Here is a 14,335-nt window from a genome sequence, read left to right on the forward strand (position 1 = left end):
GTCAGCCTTAGGGTGGATGATCTTGGGTTGATTGGGGTCCTCATTAGTTGATTGACGGATAAGCTGGGATATCCTAATTATAGGTTTTCTCAGAAATATTGTTAACTCTAGATCTACGGGTTTCCCTGGAATTTATGGGAGAGTCCGGCCTGGGACAGAGAGCTGGTTTGCGGACTAGAGGCAGAGGCACTTCAGCTCCAGGTGCTTATACTAAAGTTATATTTTACTTTTCCTTCCTGCCTGTCTCCTTTCCACCTACTTATTTCTTCTATCCCACATCACTGGTCTCTACCCATTAAGAAGTCCACCTCCAGGGTCTGCCCAGAAAGTCCAGAAGCAGGGGCAAGGGTCGGCAGGGCCTCTGCGCTGAGTGGGAGGCAAGAAGAGGGAGGCCTGGAGCAGGTGCAGAGACGCCTCCCCCGGGGCAGCGGAGCCGGGCGAGGAGCACCCCTGCCACAGGCAGCGGTACAGCCAGAGGGAGTTGGGTGGCAGGCAGGCCCAGGTTAATTAATTACTGCGGGGCAGAGAACAGCGGAAAACGGGCCCGGAGCCAGGCCGGCCTGGCCGCCCTGTTTCTAGGCAGGAGGCTGGGGGTGGGGAGGAGCCGCACTGGTGCTCCTCCCCCTCACCCAGGACAGCAGGGGAGACAGCACCCCGGACCTCAGGCCTCAGGCCTCAGCGGGGTCCTCAGGGCTCTCCTCCAGAGGCTGCAGGGGGGAGCAGTCTTGGGTCCTGTGGCCCATCACCCCAACTTTCAACACTTTAATAGTTCTAAATATTTTTCTTAAATCAACTCACTTCTAAACCGTGTGAACCGGGCATGGCAGGGCATCCCAATACTTGAGGTGGGGGCTGTGACAGGAAGATCAGCAACTCAGTGGGCCTCCCGAAACAGACCCTATTTAAAAATAAAGAATATGCGGGGCGTGGTGGGCACGCTTGTGATCCCAGCATTCAGGAGGCTGAGATGGGAGGATGGCGGTTCACGGGCAGCCTCCGCTACTGAGGCCCTCTGCGTTTCAAAATAAAGAATAAAAAAATAGGGCTTGGGGTGCAGCTCAGAGATAGAATGCCCCTGGGTTCCATCCCAGAACCGCACACAAAAAAAGAAAGGAAAGAAAGAGAAAGAAGGAAGGAAGGAAGGAAGGAAAAAAGGAAGGAAGAAGAAGAAAATAGGGCTGGGTGTCGCTGGGAAGTAGAATGTCCCTGGGTGGGTTCCATCCCAAGTACTGCAAAACAAAACTCTGCGTGCGTGTGTGCGCGTGTCTGTGTGTGCGCGTGTCTGTGTGTGCGTGTGTCTGTGTGTGCGTGTCTGTGTGTGTGCGTGTGTCTGTGTGTGCGCGTGTCTGTGTGTGCGCGTGTCTGTGTGTGCGCGTGTCTGTGTGTGCGCGTGTCTGTTGCGCGTATCTGTGTGTGCGCGTGTGTCTGTGTGTGCGCGTGTCTGTGTGTGCGTGTGTGTCTGTGTGCGCGTGTCTGTGTGCGTGTGTGTCTGTGTGTGCGCGTGTGTCTGTGTGTGCGCGTGTCTGTGTGTGCGTGTGTGTCTGTGTGCGCGTGTCTGTGTGCGTGTGTGTCTGTGTGCGCGTGTCTGTGTGTGCGCGTGTCTGTGTGTGTGCGTGTCTGTGTGTGCGCGTGTGTCTGTGTGTGCGCGTGTCTGTGTGTGCGCGTGTCTGTGTGTGCGTGTGTGTCTGTGTGCGCGTGTCTGTGTGCGTGTGTGTCTGTGTGTGCGCGTGTGTCTGTGTGCGCGTGTGTCTGTGTGTGCGCGTGTCTGTGTGTGCGTGTGTGTCTGTGTGCGCGTGTCTGTGTGCGCGTGTGTCTGTGTGTGCGCATGTGTCTGTGTGCGCGTGTGTCTGTGTGTGCGCGTGTCTGTGTGTGTGCGTGTCTGTGTGCGCGTGTGTCTGTGTGTGCGCGTGTCTGTGTGTGTGCGTGTCTGTGTGCGCGTGTGTGTGTGTGTGCGCGTGTGTCTGTGTGTGCGTGTGTCTGTGTGTGCGTGTCTGTGTGTGCGCGTGTGTCTGTGTGCGCGTGTCTGTGTGTGCGCGTGTCTGTGTGTGCGCGTGTCTGTGTGTGCGCGTGTCTGTTGCGCGTATCTGTGTGTGCGCGTGTGTCTGTGTGCGCGTGTCTGTGTGCGCGCGTGTCTGTGCGCGTGTGTCTGTGTGCGCGCGTGTCTGTGTGCGCGCGTGTCTGTGCGCGTGTGTCTGTGTGCGCGCGTGTCTGTGTGCGCGTGTCTGTGTGTGCGCGTGTGTCTGTGTGTGCGCTCCTCTCCCTCCCTCTGCTGGGGTGGGGCCCAGGGCCCTCTGCCGCGGAGCTGGACCCCGCCCTCTTATTTTGGGGTGGGGTATCACACTTGCCCAGGCAGGCCGCGGGCGCGGGAGCCCCCGCCTCCGCCTCCCGTGGCTGCGATCACAGACTGCAGCACCGCACTGTTTTAAGTTAAAGATGCTTACACAACAACTCAAATGCAAACCCCAACCCTCTGCCACAAGTGGAAGCCGCTGCGAAGACCCAGGCACGCAAACCGCTTCCCCAGCAGCTCCCGCGGCAGGGGAGCGCGGCGGGGCCTGGGGCGCCCACCCTGCGGGCCGCGCACCGCCCCCGGCCGGCCCCGCCCCCGGACGGCCCCGCCCGCCCCGCCGCCGCGGCCCCGCCCGCCCCGCCCCCGCCCCCGGCCCCGCCCGCCCCGCCGCCGCGGCCCCTTTAAGGTGCCCCGCCCCGCGCGCTGGCCGAGGCGGGCGAGGCGGCCGGAGCTCGGAGGGTCCGCGGGTCCGCCGCCCTCGCCGCCGCCGCCCACCCCCGGGGCCGGGGCCCGCCGCCCCGACCACGCCCGGCCCCGGCCCCGTCCGCCCGGCCGCGGGCCATGCGGCCTCGGCCCCGCCGGCGCCCCCGGGGAGATGAGGCTCCGCCATGGCACCTTCCTGACGCTGCTGCTGCTCGGCCTGTGCGCCCTGCTCTCGCTGTCCTGGTACGCGGCGCTCGGCGGCCAGAGAGGTGAGGCCCCACGCCCGGCCCCGGCCCCGCACGCCCGATCTGCACACCCAGCCCCGGCCCGCACAGGCCGCTCCCTCCCTGCCCATTCTCCAGCCGCTCGGCTGCCGCGTCCCCCCACCAGCTTCCCTCCCCAGCAGCTCAGCCGGGCTCTCGCTCCCAGCCCGCCTGGGCGCTGAGCACCGGGGATCCTGTGCCAGGAACCACAGGTCAGATCTGAGCAGGCGCCCGGCTGACCAGAGGCCCGGGCCGGCAGGCATGTCGTGAGCTGCGCTATCAGCAGGCAGGGTGTTGCCGGGAGGGCATTTTGCAGCCATAGGACAGTAGCCATGAGGGCAGACTGGCACCGAAGCCTCGGTAGGCCCTGGGTGGCGGGCGGATGATGACCCGTGCTCCTGGCCTACTGGGCCCATGGTCTCAGGCCCCCAGGACACCCTGGGAGCAGCACCAGAGAGCAGGCCTCCCCCAGGAGCAGAGCAAGGAACATCCCGACGGCCGAGGTCCCTGGGCAGGAGGCACCTCCTGAGAGTCCGGGCTCAGGAGCAGGCCCTGAGGAGTGGAAGCCCAGGGGTTCGTGCATGGAGGGTGCAGATCTGCCTTGTGGAGACCTGTCACTGCCACGGGGCCTAGCAGGGCCAGGTCTTTGCAGGCCTCAGGACAAGCCAGGGCTGGGCCACCATGGAAGCCTCCCTTCTCATGCCTAGCTGTAGGGGTTGTCCCAGGCAGCCAGGCAATGGGGGCCTGGCTTCAGTTTGAGGCCCTGAAGGGCTGGGGAGAAGGCCCAGGCCCCGGGAAGGCAAAGGGAGGGGTGGCCAGGACAGTACTGGGCCAGCAGAGGAAGGGGTCACCAGGCGCAGGGTGTGGAGGCCTGGGGTCAAGTCCAGCAGGGACTCGGAGCTTGGCGAGAGCTACCAGAGGCCCAGCTTTACACCCAGCCTTGACCAGGGGCTCCAGGCACCCTGGGGAACCCACCCCAGGGAGGCCAACCCTGGGCCTTGGCCACATAGCCCTCCCCAGCGTCCAGGCTGTTCCCCTCCCCTAGCTGGAACTGCAGTGCCGTGGGGCACTCAGCTCTTACAGGGAGGTGGACCCTGTCGTCCTGCTAACGTCCCCTCCTGCGGCTCGCAGCCTGTCCAAGGGCCGCTAGGCCCAGCCCCATCCCTGGAGCAGGCCCCGCAGAGCCCTCAGGGCAGAGGGGCCCGAGCTGCTTCTGACTTTGACAGCCAGGCAGAGTGGACCCACTGTTGAGGCCAGGCCTTGTAGGCAGGGCAGGGCCTGTGGTGTCCAGGCAGTGGTGGGAGGGCTGCTATGGGTGTGACCAGGCCTTTGTACCCAAGAGACTCCGTGCCTCTTGAGAAGCAGGAAGCGCAAGACTTGGGGAGAGGGAGGCCAGGCTGGGCAGCAGGCTGGACTTGAGCTCGGCCCGGGCTCAGGACAGCATCCCACCCGGCCTGTCCACCTGAGACAGTCCAGTGTGGGACCGAGCTCAGCCTACTTAACGAACAGATGAAGGAACAGGGCGCGGTGGCCACGCTTGCCATCCCAGTCCTTGGGAGGCGAGACTTGAGCTGCGCAGGTTCACGACCAGCCTCAGCTGCTTAGCGAGGCCCTCTGCAACTTAGTGATACCCTGGTTTAAAAAATAATAGGGCTGGGGGTGTAGCTCAGAGGTAGAAGGCCCCAGGGTTCAATCCCCAGTACTTCAAAGAATAAAAAAAAAATAGTGCTGGGGCTAGGAGTGTAACTCAGAGGTGGAATGCCCCTGGGCTCATTCTCTGGTAACACACACACACACACCCACCCCAAAATCAAAACAGAACAGGGCTGTCATCATCAGAATGTGTGCCATCCACCTCGGGCTGCGCTGTTGGGTCCCTTAGCGCCACTGACCGCACGGTCAGTACTTCCTGTCTGTACAGGCAGCTCCCGGGCACATCCTGTCCCCTGGCTGCCACTCACCACCAGGAAGAGGACTCTCACTGCCTGGGTGCCTCCTGATTGGGCAGTGAGTGTTGGGGATGGCCCTCTGCATTCAAGAGGTCAGGTTTCCAGGGTAACCTGGCCTCAGAGCCCAGCAGGGAGCCAGACAGATCCGGTAACCTGACTCTCGGCTTTCCCTCCCTCCCTCCCTCGCTGGCCGTCCCTCCAGTGGCCTTGCCCCGTGAGGCTGGGGAGCCGGGGCTTAGCTAGGAGGTGCCTGGCTCAAGGAGAAGAGGCTCCCTTCTCCTTCCTCTGGGACTTAGCACCTTTACCCCTGCCTGGGCCACCCCCAGGGCAGGGTGGCAGAAACCTTGGGGACTGTGAACCCCCCAGAGATGAAGGAAAGGAAGAGCTTCCTGGGTAGGAGGGGAGTTCTGGAACGCTTCCTAGACTTGGAGACTGGCCTTGGAGGCGACATGCGTTTGATTAGGCCAGGAAGACCAAAGGGGATTCCAGGCGGCAGAGACAGCTGTGCAGAGCGGAGATGTTGGGGAGGAGAAAGGAGGTGTGCCCACTGCCGACAGAGACAAAACCCAGGCTCACGGGGGCAGCTGGAGCTGCTGCACCCAGCTGGCTGCGGGGAGTTGTTTATCACCCCTGCCTGCCTGACCAGAGGAACCAGGCGCTCACACCCCACCCTGGGACTCCCCTCCGCTGAGGGACAGCCCCACCTGCGCCTCCTAGTGCCAGGCTCAGCCTCTGCCAGCTGGGGCCCAGACCGTGGTTCTGACCCTGCTACCCAGGGAAAGCACATGGACCCTCCCAGGTGGCCCGAGCCTGCGCAGGCCCCAGAGATGCAGGCTCCCCTCTGCTGACCGAAGGGGCATCTCCTGGGCTAGTTTCTCAACTTCATCTGTATCTGAGCAAGTGGGTGGGACAGGGCTGAAAGGGCAGCACCCAGCCCCCCCCCCCCCAGTGTGTGTGACCCTGAAGGAATCCAGTGCAGAGCCACAGCCCAGAGGACAGTCACCCTGGGCCTAGGCCCGGCCCACTGGGATGGCAGGAAGTGGGCTGTTCCCAGAGGGCTATGGCGTCATCCTTGAAGGCAGGAAGGGGAAGGCTGGAGCAGAGGCGCCCTTGAGAAGAGCTCTGTCCCATCCTTGGTGCCAACAAGGGGGCTCTGGGAGCCCTGGAGATCTGAGGCCTTCCCACTTCCGAGGACACCTCAAAGGAGAAAATAGTGGGGGTACTGCGCCCTGGTCAGTGGCTGTGCCCACGCCCGCAGGCGACGTGGTGGACGTGTACCAGCGGGAGTTCCTGGCGCTGCGGGAGCGGCTGCACGCTGCTGAGCAGGAGAGCCTCAAGCGCTCCAAGGAGCTCAACCTGGTGCTGGACGAGGTCAAGAGGGCCGTGTCCGAGAGGCAGGCGCCACGGGATGGAGATGGCAACCGCACCTGGGGCCACCTGCCAGGTGAGCCGGGCGCGGCCAGCTGTGAGCACACCTGCCAGTGAGCTGGGCCCTCTCGGGCTGACGGCCCTCTCTACCCGCAGAGGACCCCCGGCTGAGGCCATGGAACGCCTCGCACAGGCACGTGCTGCACCTGCCCACTGTCTTCCACCACCTGCCGCACCTGCTGTCCAAGGAGAGCAGCCTGCAGCCTGCTGTGCGCCTGGGCCAGGGCCGCGCGGGAGGTAGGCATGGGGCGGGCGGGCTGCCTACCCCCCCCTCCCCGGCCCTGGTCACCGATCCGCCCTGCGCGGGCTGCCCCCCCCTGCCCCCGGGTTACCCCCCACCCCCATCCTCCCACCCCCACCCCGGGTCACTGCTCCGCCCCGCAGTGTCGGTCGTGATGGGCATCCCGAGTGTGCGGCGTGAGGCGCACTCCTACCTGGCGGACACGCTGCGCTCACTCATCTCCGAGCTGAGCCCGCAGGAGAAGGACGACTCGGTCATCGTGGTGCTGATTGCCGAGGTGAGTGGGCCGGGCCTGGGGTGGCCACCTGGGGGGATGGGAAGAAGCTGCGGGCCGTGGGAGGCCGGTGGAGGTGCCGTCCCTGCGGCGCGCCTCCTGCCAAGGGCTTTGTCCACCCACCCAGGCCTTGGGCCCGCTCGCTGGCCCACCAGGCTCAGGCCTTCCATACGGGGCACCTGGGCCGGCCCGCCCTCCCACCTTCTGTTGGGTAGGGCAGACAAGGGTGCTTGTTTCCCCACAGACTGACCCTCAGTACACTTCGGCAGTGACAGAGAACATCAAGGCCTTGTGAGTTGTGGCAGCCTGGGAAAACTGGCCCAGGGAGGGCTTTTGCAGGGTATGGGGCAGCAGGGTCTGCCCCCAGGAGGGGGCCCAGCCCCTCTGGAGATGTCTTCCAGTGCACCTCCAGAGAAGGCCGGCTCCCTGGAACCTGCACCCCACTGTGCCTTCCGCCCCCCAGGTTTCCCACGGAGATCCACTCTGGGCTCCTGGAAGTCATCTCCCCTTCCCCCCACTTCTACCCTGACTTCTCCCGCCTCCGAGAGTCCTTTGGGGACCCCAAGGAGAGAGTCAGGTACGTGCCCCCAGTCCCGGTGGTCTTCTGGCCTTGCCGAGGCCAGCGCCCTGTCTATGGGGCCCCTGGCTTTCCCTTGAGGACAGCTGCGTGGTGGGGACAGTCCCTCCCACAGCTGGCGTCTCGGGTGGGCGGGCTGGAGGTGGACAGGTCCTGAGACCTCCCCCCGCCGCCCGCACAGGTGGAGGACCAAACAGAACCTCGATTACTGCTTCCTCATGATGTACGCGCAGTCCAAAGGCACCTACTACGTGCAGGTCAGTCCTGGGGCTCGGCTCTGCTCGGGCCTGGCGCCGCCCGCAGCACTGACCCGGCCCTCCTGCAGCTGGAGGACGACATCGTGGCCAAGCCCAGCTACCTGAGCACCATGAAGAACTTCGCCCTGCAGCAGCCCTCCGAGGACTGGATGGTCCTGGAGTTCTCCCAGCTGGGCTTCATCGGTGCGCCCCCGCCCCGCCCCGCGCCCTCACCTGGCCCTCGGCTCGGTACCGTCCGCCAGCCTTGGCCCAGAGTGCCCGCTGCCCCCGCCCTCTGCACGGCGATGTCCGCGTCCTCTGCCGGAAGCCCGTTGTGACCTGCTGCGGGCCCCCTCCCCGACCCCCAGGGATTAAGAGAAAGTTAGGCCACTCGGCACCCTTGCCCGCCCCACCCCAGGGAAGATGTTCAAGTCTCTGGACCTGAGCCTGATTGTGGAGTTCATCCTCATGTTCTACCGGGACAAGCCCATCGACTGGCTCCTGGACCACATCCTGTGGGTGAAGGTCTGCAACCCAGAGAAGGATGCGGTGAGCAGGCGGGGAGGACGGAGGGAGCCCGCCTGTGGGCCTCGCCTGTGGGCCCCGGCCCCGGCCGACCCTGTCCGTCCCTTCGCAGAAGCATTGTGACCGGCAGAAGGCCAACCTCCGGATCCGCTTCAAGCCGTCCCTCTTCCAGCACGTGGGCACGCACTCCTCGCTGGCCGGCAAGATCCAGAAGCTGAAGGTGGGTCTCCTGCGCGGAGAGCGAGCCGCGGGGGCTGGGCCGGGCTCACGCTCTGCCTCTGTGGCCAGGACAAGGACTTCGGGAAGCAGGCTCTGCGGAAGGAGCACGTGAACCCGCCAGCCGAGGTGAGCACGAGCCTCAAGGCCTACCAGCACTTCACCCTGGAGAAGGCCTACCTGCGCGAGGACTTCTTCTGGGCCTTCACGCCTGCCGCGGGGGACTTCATCCGCTTCCGCTTCTTCCAGCCCCTGCGCCTGGAGCGGTGAGCGCCCGCGCGGCTCGGGAGGCTTGGGCGGCCACCAGGGCGCGGGTGCCCCTCTGCGACCCCTCCCCGGGGAACTGGAAACATCCTCTGTCCCCCCTCCCTCCCTCCCGCTTCCTTCTCTGGAAAGTGGGGCTTATCGGGGCACTGCTGCCTCGCACGGACTAGGTCCAGCAGTACCCAGAGGAGATCCCTGACACACCTCGGTCCCAGGGCCGGCCTCCCTCCCGCAGCCCCTGGGCGGAGCGCTGCAGCCCCTGGGCAGAGCGCTGCAGCCCCTGGGCGGAGCGCTGCGGTGGTCGCTCACGCCCGCCCGTCTGGCCCCCCTAGGTTCTTCTTCCGCAGCGGGAACCTGGAGCACCCGGAGGACAAGCTCTTCAACACGTCCGTGGAGGTGCTGCCCTTTGACGTGAGTGTGGCTGGCGGGGGCGGCCGGGCGCCCGCTCCTGGACAAGCCTCAGCCCCTTTGTGCCCCCAGAATCCCCAGTCGGAGAAGGAGGCCCTGCAGGAGGGCCGCTCGGCCACTCTCCGCTACCCTCGGAGCCCAGACGGCTACCTCCAGATAGGTGAGCGCTGGGCTAGTGGGTGGGCCTGCAGGCCTGGGGGCCGGTCTTGACCTCGGGCCAGCGGATGGGCCTGCAGGCCTGGGGGCCAGTCTTGACCTCGGGCCAGCGGGTGGGCCTGCAGGCCTGGGGGCCGGTCTTGACCTCGGGCCAGCGGATAGGCCTGCAGGCCTGGGGGCCGGTCTTGACCTCAGCGCGCTGTCCCCCAGGCTCCTTCTACAAGGGTGTGGCAGAAGGTGAGGTGGACCCTGCCTTCGGCCCCCTGGAAGCGCTGCGCCTGTCCATCCAGACCGACTCCCCGGTGTGGGTCATCCTAAGTGAGGTGAGGCTGGGCAGGGTGCAGGGCGCAGCCGGGGGACCGCAGAGCCGAGGCCCCAGTGACAGCAAGCCCTGCTCTTGCAGATCTTCCTGAAAAAGGCCGACTAGGCCAAGTGCTTCCTTCTGCGGGTGCCCCGGCCAGCCCTAGAGAGGACGTCACTGCTGGTCCCTGGAGGGCCAGGAGCGTCCGCCCGGGGAGCTCTGGCAAGGCCTGGGGTCCGCCGCTGGCCCGGAGGCCTCAGGAGCTGGTGCTGCCCCTGCCTGGGCCGCGGGAGAAGAGAGGCGGCCCCACACTGTGCCTGAGGGCGGCCCACTGCCCGCCGAACCCTTTGCGCCCCACCCCCCCCCCGGCTGGCCACTAAGCCAGGCCGTTTTAGAAGAGCTTTTCTCGGGTGCCACTCTGTGGCGCGAACACTGGAATGCATATACTACTTTACGTGCTGTGTTTTTTATTCTTGGATACATTTGATTTTTTCACGTAAGCCCACATATACTTCTATAAGCGCGTGACTTGTAATAAAGGGTCAATGAAGCGTGTGCCTCAGTGACTGCTGAGCTCCCGGGTAGCCCAAGGGCCCTGTAAGTCTGTGGTGGTACGGGCTGGAGACCCCAGCCGTGCACCTGCGACCAAGCCCTCAACGCTCCCCACTCACTAGCTCAGCCGGGCCACCGGCACGCGGGGCCTACCTATAGCCTAGGGCCACCAAGCCCAAGGCTTCACTGCTGCTGGACAGACCTCGCCCCGCTTCACAGGAGGGTCTGGGCCACTCAGCCGGGTACTCAGATCTGGGTGCAGGCTCCCAAAGCTGCCCCTTCGCCAGAAGAAAATCTCCCAGGAAGAGGGGCTCGCCGGCTGGTGTCTCGCTGTCCCAACTGCCTGTGCACCCGCCGCACAGGCCGGAGGGTTCCCAGCCACCAGCTCCCCTCCCTCCCGAGCCTCATTCTGCGTGGTCTTAGACCCGAAGGCCCTGCAGGTGTCTTCTCCCCAGACTCAAACACATAGTAGGAGCTTCTTTCCTGAAACCTAAGCCACCTCCCGCCAACTGCACGGCCTCTCCCACGTGGGGGGCCTCAGGGCCTGTCACTCTCGGGGACCTTCCCTGCACTCGCCCCTCCAGACCCCCGAAGCCTGTCACTGACTGCATTCTTGCTCGCCCTCTGTGTTCTGTGTTGTACTGGAAATGGGACCCAGGGGCTTTCTACCCCAGGGTTTCTACCCCACCTACACTCCCAGACCTATTGTTTTTACAAGGTCTCACTAGTAGCTGAGGCTGGCTTTGAACCCGTGCACTCCTGCCTCAGCGTCCTGAGCTCTGGGATTATAAGGTGGGCCACCACGCCCGGCTGTTCTGTTCTGGATCCGGGCCCCAGTGCTGAACCAGAAAACAGAAGGTGTCTGCCTTCCCTCGGCTCTGGTCGCAGACAGGAGCGGGCCATCGGGCGGGCACAGGGCGCCGGGCCAGTGGGAGGGGAAAGGCCAGAGGTGGCCGGGGGCGCGGGGCGCGGCCAGCAGAGCCTCGGGGGCGCGGGCGGCGGCGTCGGGTCGCTCAGGCCGTGGCGGGCAGCAGCGCGCGGAGCCGGCGCAGCAGCGCGGCGCTCAGCGGGGCGGGCGCGAAGTGCAGCAGCAGCCCGAGCGCGGCCAGCGCCACCAGCAGCCAGAGCGCGCGCGCGCTCGCGTACAGCGGGGCCAGCCTGCGGGGCGGGGCCTGCGGTGACCACGCCCGCCAGCCCCGCCCCGCGCTCGCCCCGCCCCGCGCTCGCCCCGCCCCGCGCTCGCCCCGCCCCGCGCTCGCCCCGCCCCGCGCTCGCCCCGCCCCGCGCTCGCCCCGCCCCGCGCTCGCCCCGCCCCGCGCTCGCCCCGCCCCGCGCTCGCCCCGCCCCGCGCTCGCCCCGCCCCGCGCTCGCCCCGCCCCGCGCTCGCCCCGCCCCGCGCTCGCCCCGCCCCGCCCCGCGCTCGCCCCGCCCCGCGCTCGCCCCGCCCCGCGCTCGCCCCGCCCCGCCCCGCCCGCCGCGACCTTTCTCCAGCACCGTGTTTGGGGCTGGGGACCGAGCCCAGGGCAGTCTATTTTATTTGCTACTTGGGCGCAGGGTCTCGCTAAGCTGGGGGGCTGGCTTTGAACCCGCGACCCCCGTCTCAGGGCCAGCGCGGGGATGGCGGCTCTCACCTGAGCGGCGCCGAGCGCGCGTATCCCTGGAAGTAGCGGAGGCGCGCGAACAGGTAGACCAGGCCGCACAGGGCCGCCGCGCCTGCGGGGCGGGGAGGTGAGCCTGGCCCCGCCCCCTCCAGGCCCCGCCCCCTCCAGGCCCGCCCCCGGCCCCCGCCAGGCCCCGCCCCCGGACCCCCGGACCCGCCCCCGCCCGGCCCCGCGCCGGACCTTGGTGGAAGAAGATGCCGGCGACCCAGAGCGCGGCGAGGAACAGCGGGAAGTACTCGCTGCAGTTCACCCTGTGGGCAGGCGGCGGCTCATGGCGTGCTGGGCCTTCCGATCCTCCCGGGGCGGTCCTCCCGGGCCTCCCAGGCCAGTCCTCCGGATCCTCCCGGGGGATCCTCCCAGAGGGTCCTCCCGAGGCCGTCTTCCCTGGCCGGGCCTCCCGGGGCGGTCCTCCCGAGGCGATCCTCCCGGGGCATCCTCCCGGGCCTTGCAGTCCTCCCAGGGTGATCCTCCCGGGGTGGTCCTCCTGATCCTCCTGGGGGTCTTCCCGGGCCTCGCGGTCCCCCCGGGGGTCCTCCCGGGGTAGTCTTCCCAGGCCGGCCCTCCTGATCCTCCCGGGGGTCCTCCCGGGGGTCCTCCCGGGGCCGTCTTCCCAGGTCGGTCCTCCCGACCCTCCCGGGAGTCCTCCCGATCCTCCCGGAGGTCCTCCCGGAGCGGTCTTCCCAGGCCGGTCCTCCCGATCCTCCCGGGGGTCCTCCCGGGGCCGTCTTCCCAGGCCGGTCCTCCCGATCCTCCCGGGGGTCCTCCCGGGGCCGTCTTCCCAGGCCGGTCCTCCCGATCCTCCCGGGGGTCCTCCCGATCCTCCCGGCGGTCCTCCCCGGCCCGCTCACTGCGCTCGGAAGACGCGCTGGAACTCGGGCGGGCCGCTGGTGAGCGGCGGCGACACGCCGAAGGCCCTGCGCGCCGCGATCACCTGCAGGGCGAAGTAGGCTGCGGCGGAAGGCGGGGTCAGCGCCGCGACCACCCGGCGCCCCCGCCCCATCTGCGGCCTCAGCGTTTGACTTGCAAAGAGCAGGCAAATCCCCAGCTCGCCCCATGGGGGCCGGCTGGAAGCCCGAGCCGGCCGGCCGCTCAGCTTCGGGGCGGGCCTCCTGCCTGAGCCCAGTCGCTCTGCCCCGTCCCTGTGCTCCCGACGGTGCACAGGCTCCCGCCCAGCTCTTCTGTTCAGAATCTGTGGCCCTAGCCCTAAATCTCTGAGCTATGCCCCACAGCCATATTTTATTTTTCATTTTGAAACGGCCTAAGTAGCGGCGGGCCTCTGGCGTCCTCCTGTCTCAGCCTCCAGGCACTGGGATTGCAGGGGGAGCCCCGCGCCCAGCTTTTGACCTAACCCGTCTGTCAGATACTCGGGCTCCTCTGCCCCCAGATGTGGCAGGGCCCTCCCAGCCTGTGTTCCCGGGCAGGTGCAGCGGGTGGGCTGGGCCCATGGGCCCCAGCGACCTTCCTGGTGCCTTTGGCGCCACGCCCTCTATAGACTTGTCCCCCGCGCACCAGGGGTGCCAAGCCGGCGGTGCGGGCTCTGGAGCGGAGCCTGTGGCCAGGGGCAGGGATGGGACCAGCTGCTCTAAGCCCCCGGCCGTCCCACCATTCGTTGGTGCCCCCAAGTCCACGCTCCACACGATGGGCAGCTCTCCTCTGAGCACCAGGCCTGCACAGGCACCTGCTATGTCCCCTAGCTGCCCCGTGGCCCTTCAGACCTCCCCCATCTTGCTGTTTGTCCCTCTTGGGGGGCACCCCTCCCAGCCGAGGTTCTTCCCAGAATTCCCATGGCTCCCAAGCTAGCACCCTCCAGGGCTTCCCCTTCCCCACCCTGGGGAAGTGCCAGCCTAGCATGTGCTCTGGCCCCTGGGGCATCTGAGTCTCCAGCTGCCGGGAAAAGCTTGGGCCTTGGTCCCAGGAGCCTGGCCCGGAGGCCCTTTGCCTTCACCTGGGCCTGGGCCTGAGGCCCGCCCACCTCCTTGGCAGGAGGCAGTAGCCCACCTTGCAGCAGGACTCCCAAGAGGGTGACGGTGGCCAGCAGTGCCACTTCATCCTTCATGGCGACGGCGGCGGAGTGCAGGCCGCAGCGTCCACAGCCCTTCTGCTCTCAGGCCAGCCCAGGAGAGGAAGAGAGGCCTGGCACCCTCCACCCTGGGGGCGAGGGCGTGGCCACAGAGCTTGGCCAGGCCGGGGCGGGATCTGGGGTATGGGCAGCAGGCCACTTCCCTACTAGGTCTTCCGTGCATGCCTGGCTCTGTGCTGCCCGCGCCCTCACCATCCACCTGTGCCCACTCAGCCCTGGTGTGTCCAGCTGTCGTCCCCCACCCAGGGTGTCTCTGACTTGGAGCAGGTCCTAATTCAGACCTCCCCCTTCATCCTGGGTCTAGTCCGGGGCCCCAAGCTCTCGAGCTCCCAGCACTGACCCCCAGCCCACTCCCATACCTTCCCCACTCCCGACCTGCTGTCCCCCAGGTACAGTTCTTTCTTTCTTCCTTCCTTCCTTCCTTCCTTTTTTATTTATTTATTTATTTATTTTGCAGAACCCAGGGGCATTGTACACCCCCAGCCCTATCT

The 14,335-nt window shown here is 66.7% G+C and overlaps 2 protein-coding genes across 2 annotated transcripts; one reads left to right on the forward strand and one right to left on the reverse strand.

The window, feature by feature from the left end:
- Positions 1–2,885: 2,885 nt before the first annotated feature.
- MGAT4B (alpha-1,3-mannosyl-glycoprotein 4-beta-N-acetylglucosaminyltransferase B) lies at positions 2,886–9,677 on the forward strand (the record flags this gene model as incomplete). Its single annotated transcript, XM_080699347.1, has 15 exons — positions 2,886–2,982; positions 6,184–6,369; positions 6,450–6,590; positions 6,738–6,871; positions 7,113–7,159; positions 7,332–7,445; positions 7,627–7,702; positions 7,771–7,885; positions 8,100–8,230; positions 8,319–8,426; positions 8,495–8,688; positions 9,019–9,097; positions 9,167–9,254; positions 9,461–9,573; positions 9,654–9,677. 15 exons carry the CDS (start codon positions 2,886–2,888, stop codon positions 9,675–9,677), a joined length of 1,647 nt encoding a protein of 548 aa, XP_080555473.1.
- A 1,439-nt stretch (positions 9,678–11,116) lies between these two features.
- Positions 11,117–13,820, reverse strand: LTC4S (leukotriene C4 synthase; the record flags this gene model as incomplete). Its single annotated transcript, XM_080699348.1, has 5 exons — positions 11,117–11,261; positions 11,735–11,816; positions 11,945–12,015; positions 12,613–12,712; positions 13,763–13,820. 5 exons carry the CDS (start codon positions 13,818–13,820, stop codon positions 11,117–11,119), a joined length of 456 nt encoding a protein of 151 aa, XP_080555474.1.
- Positions 13,821–14,335: the final 515 nt, after the last annotated feature.

This window comes from Muscardinus avellanarius (assembly GCF_963383645.1).
Source record: "Muscardinus avellanarius genome assembly, chromosome: 7".
Classification (NCBI taxonomy): domain Eukaryota; kingdom Metazoa; phylum Chordata; class Mammalia; order Rodentia; family Gliridae; genus Muscardinus; species Muscardinus avellanarius.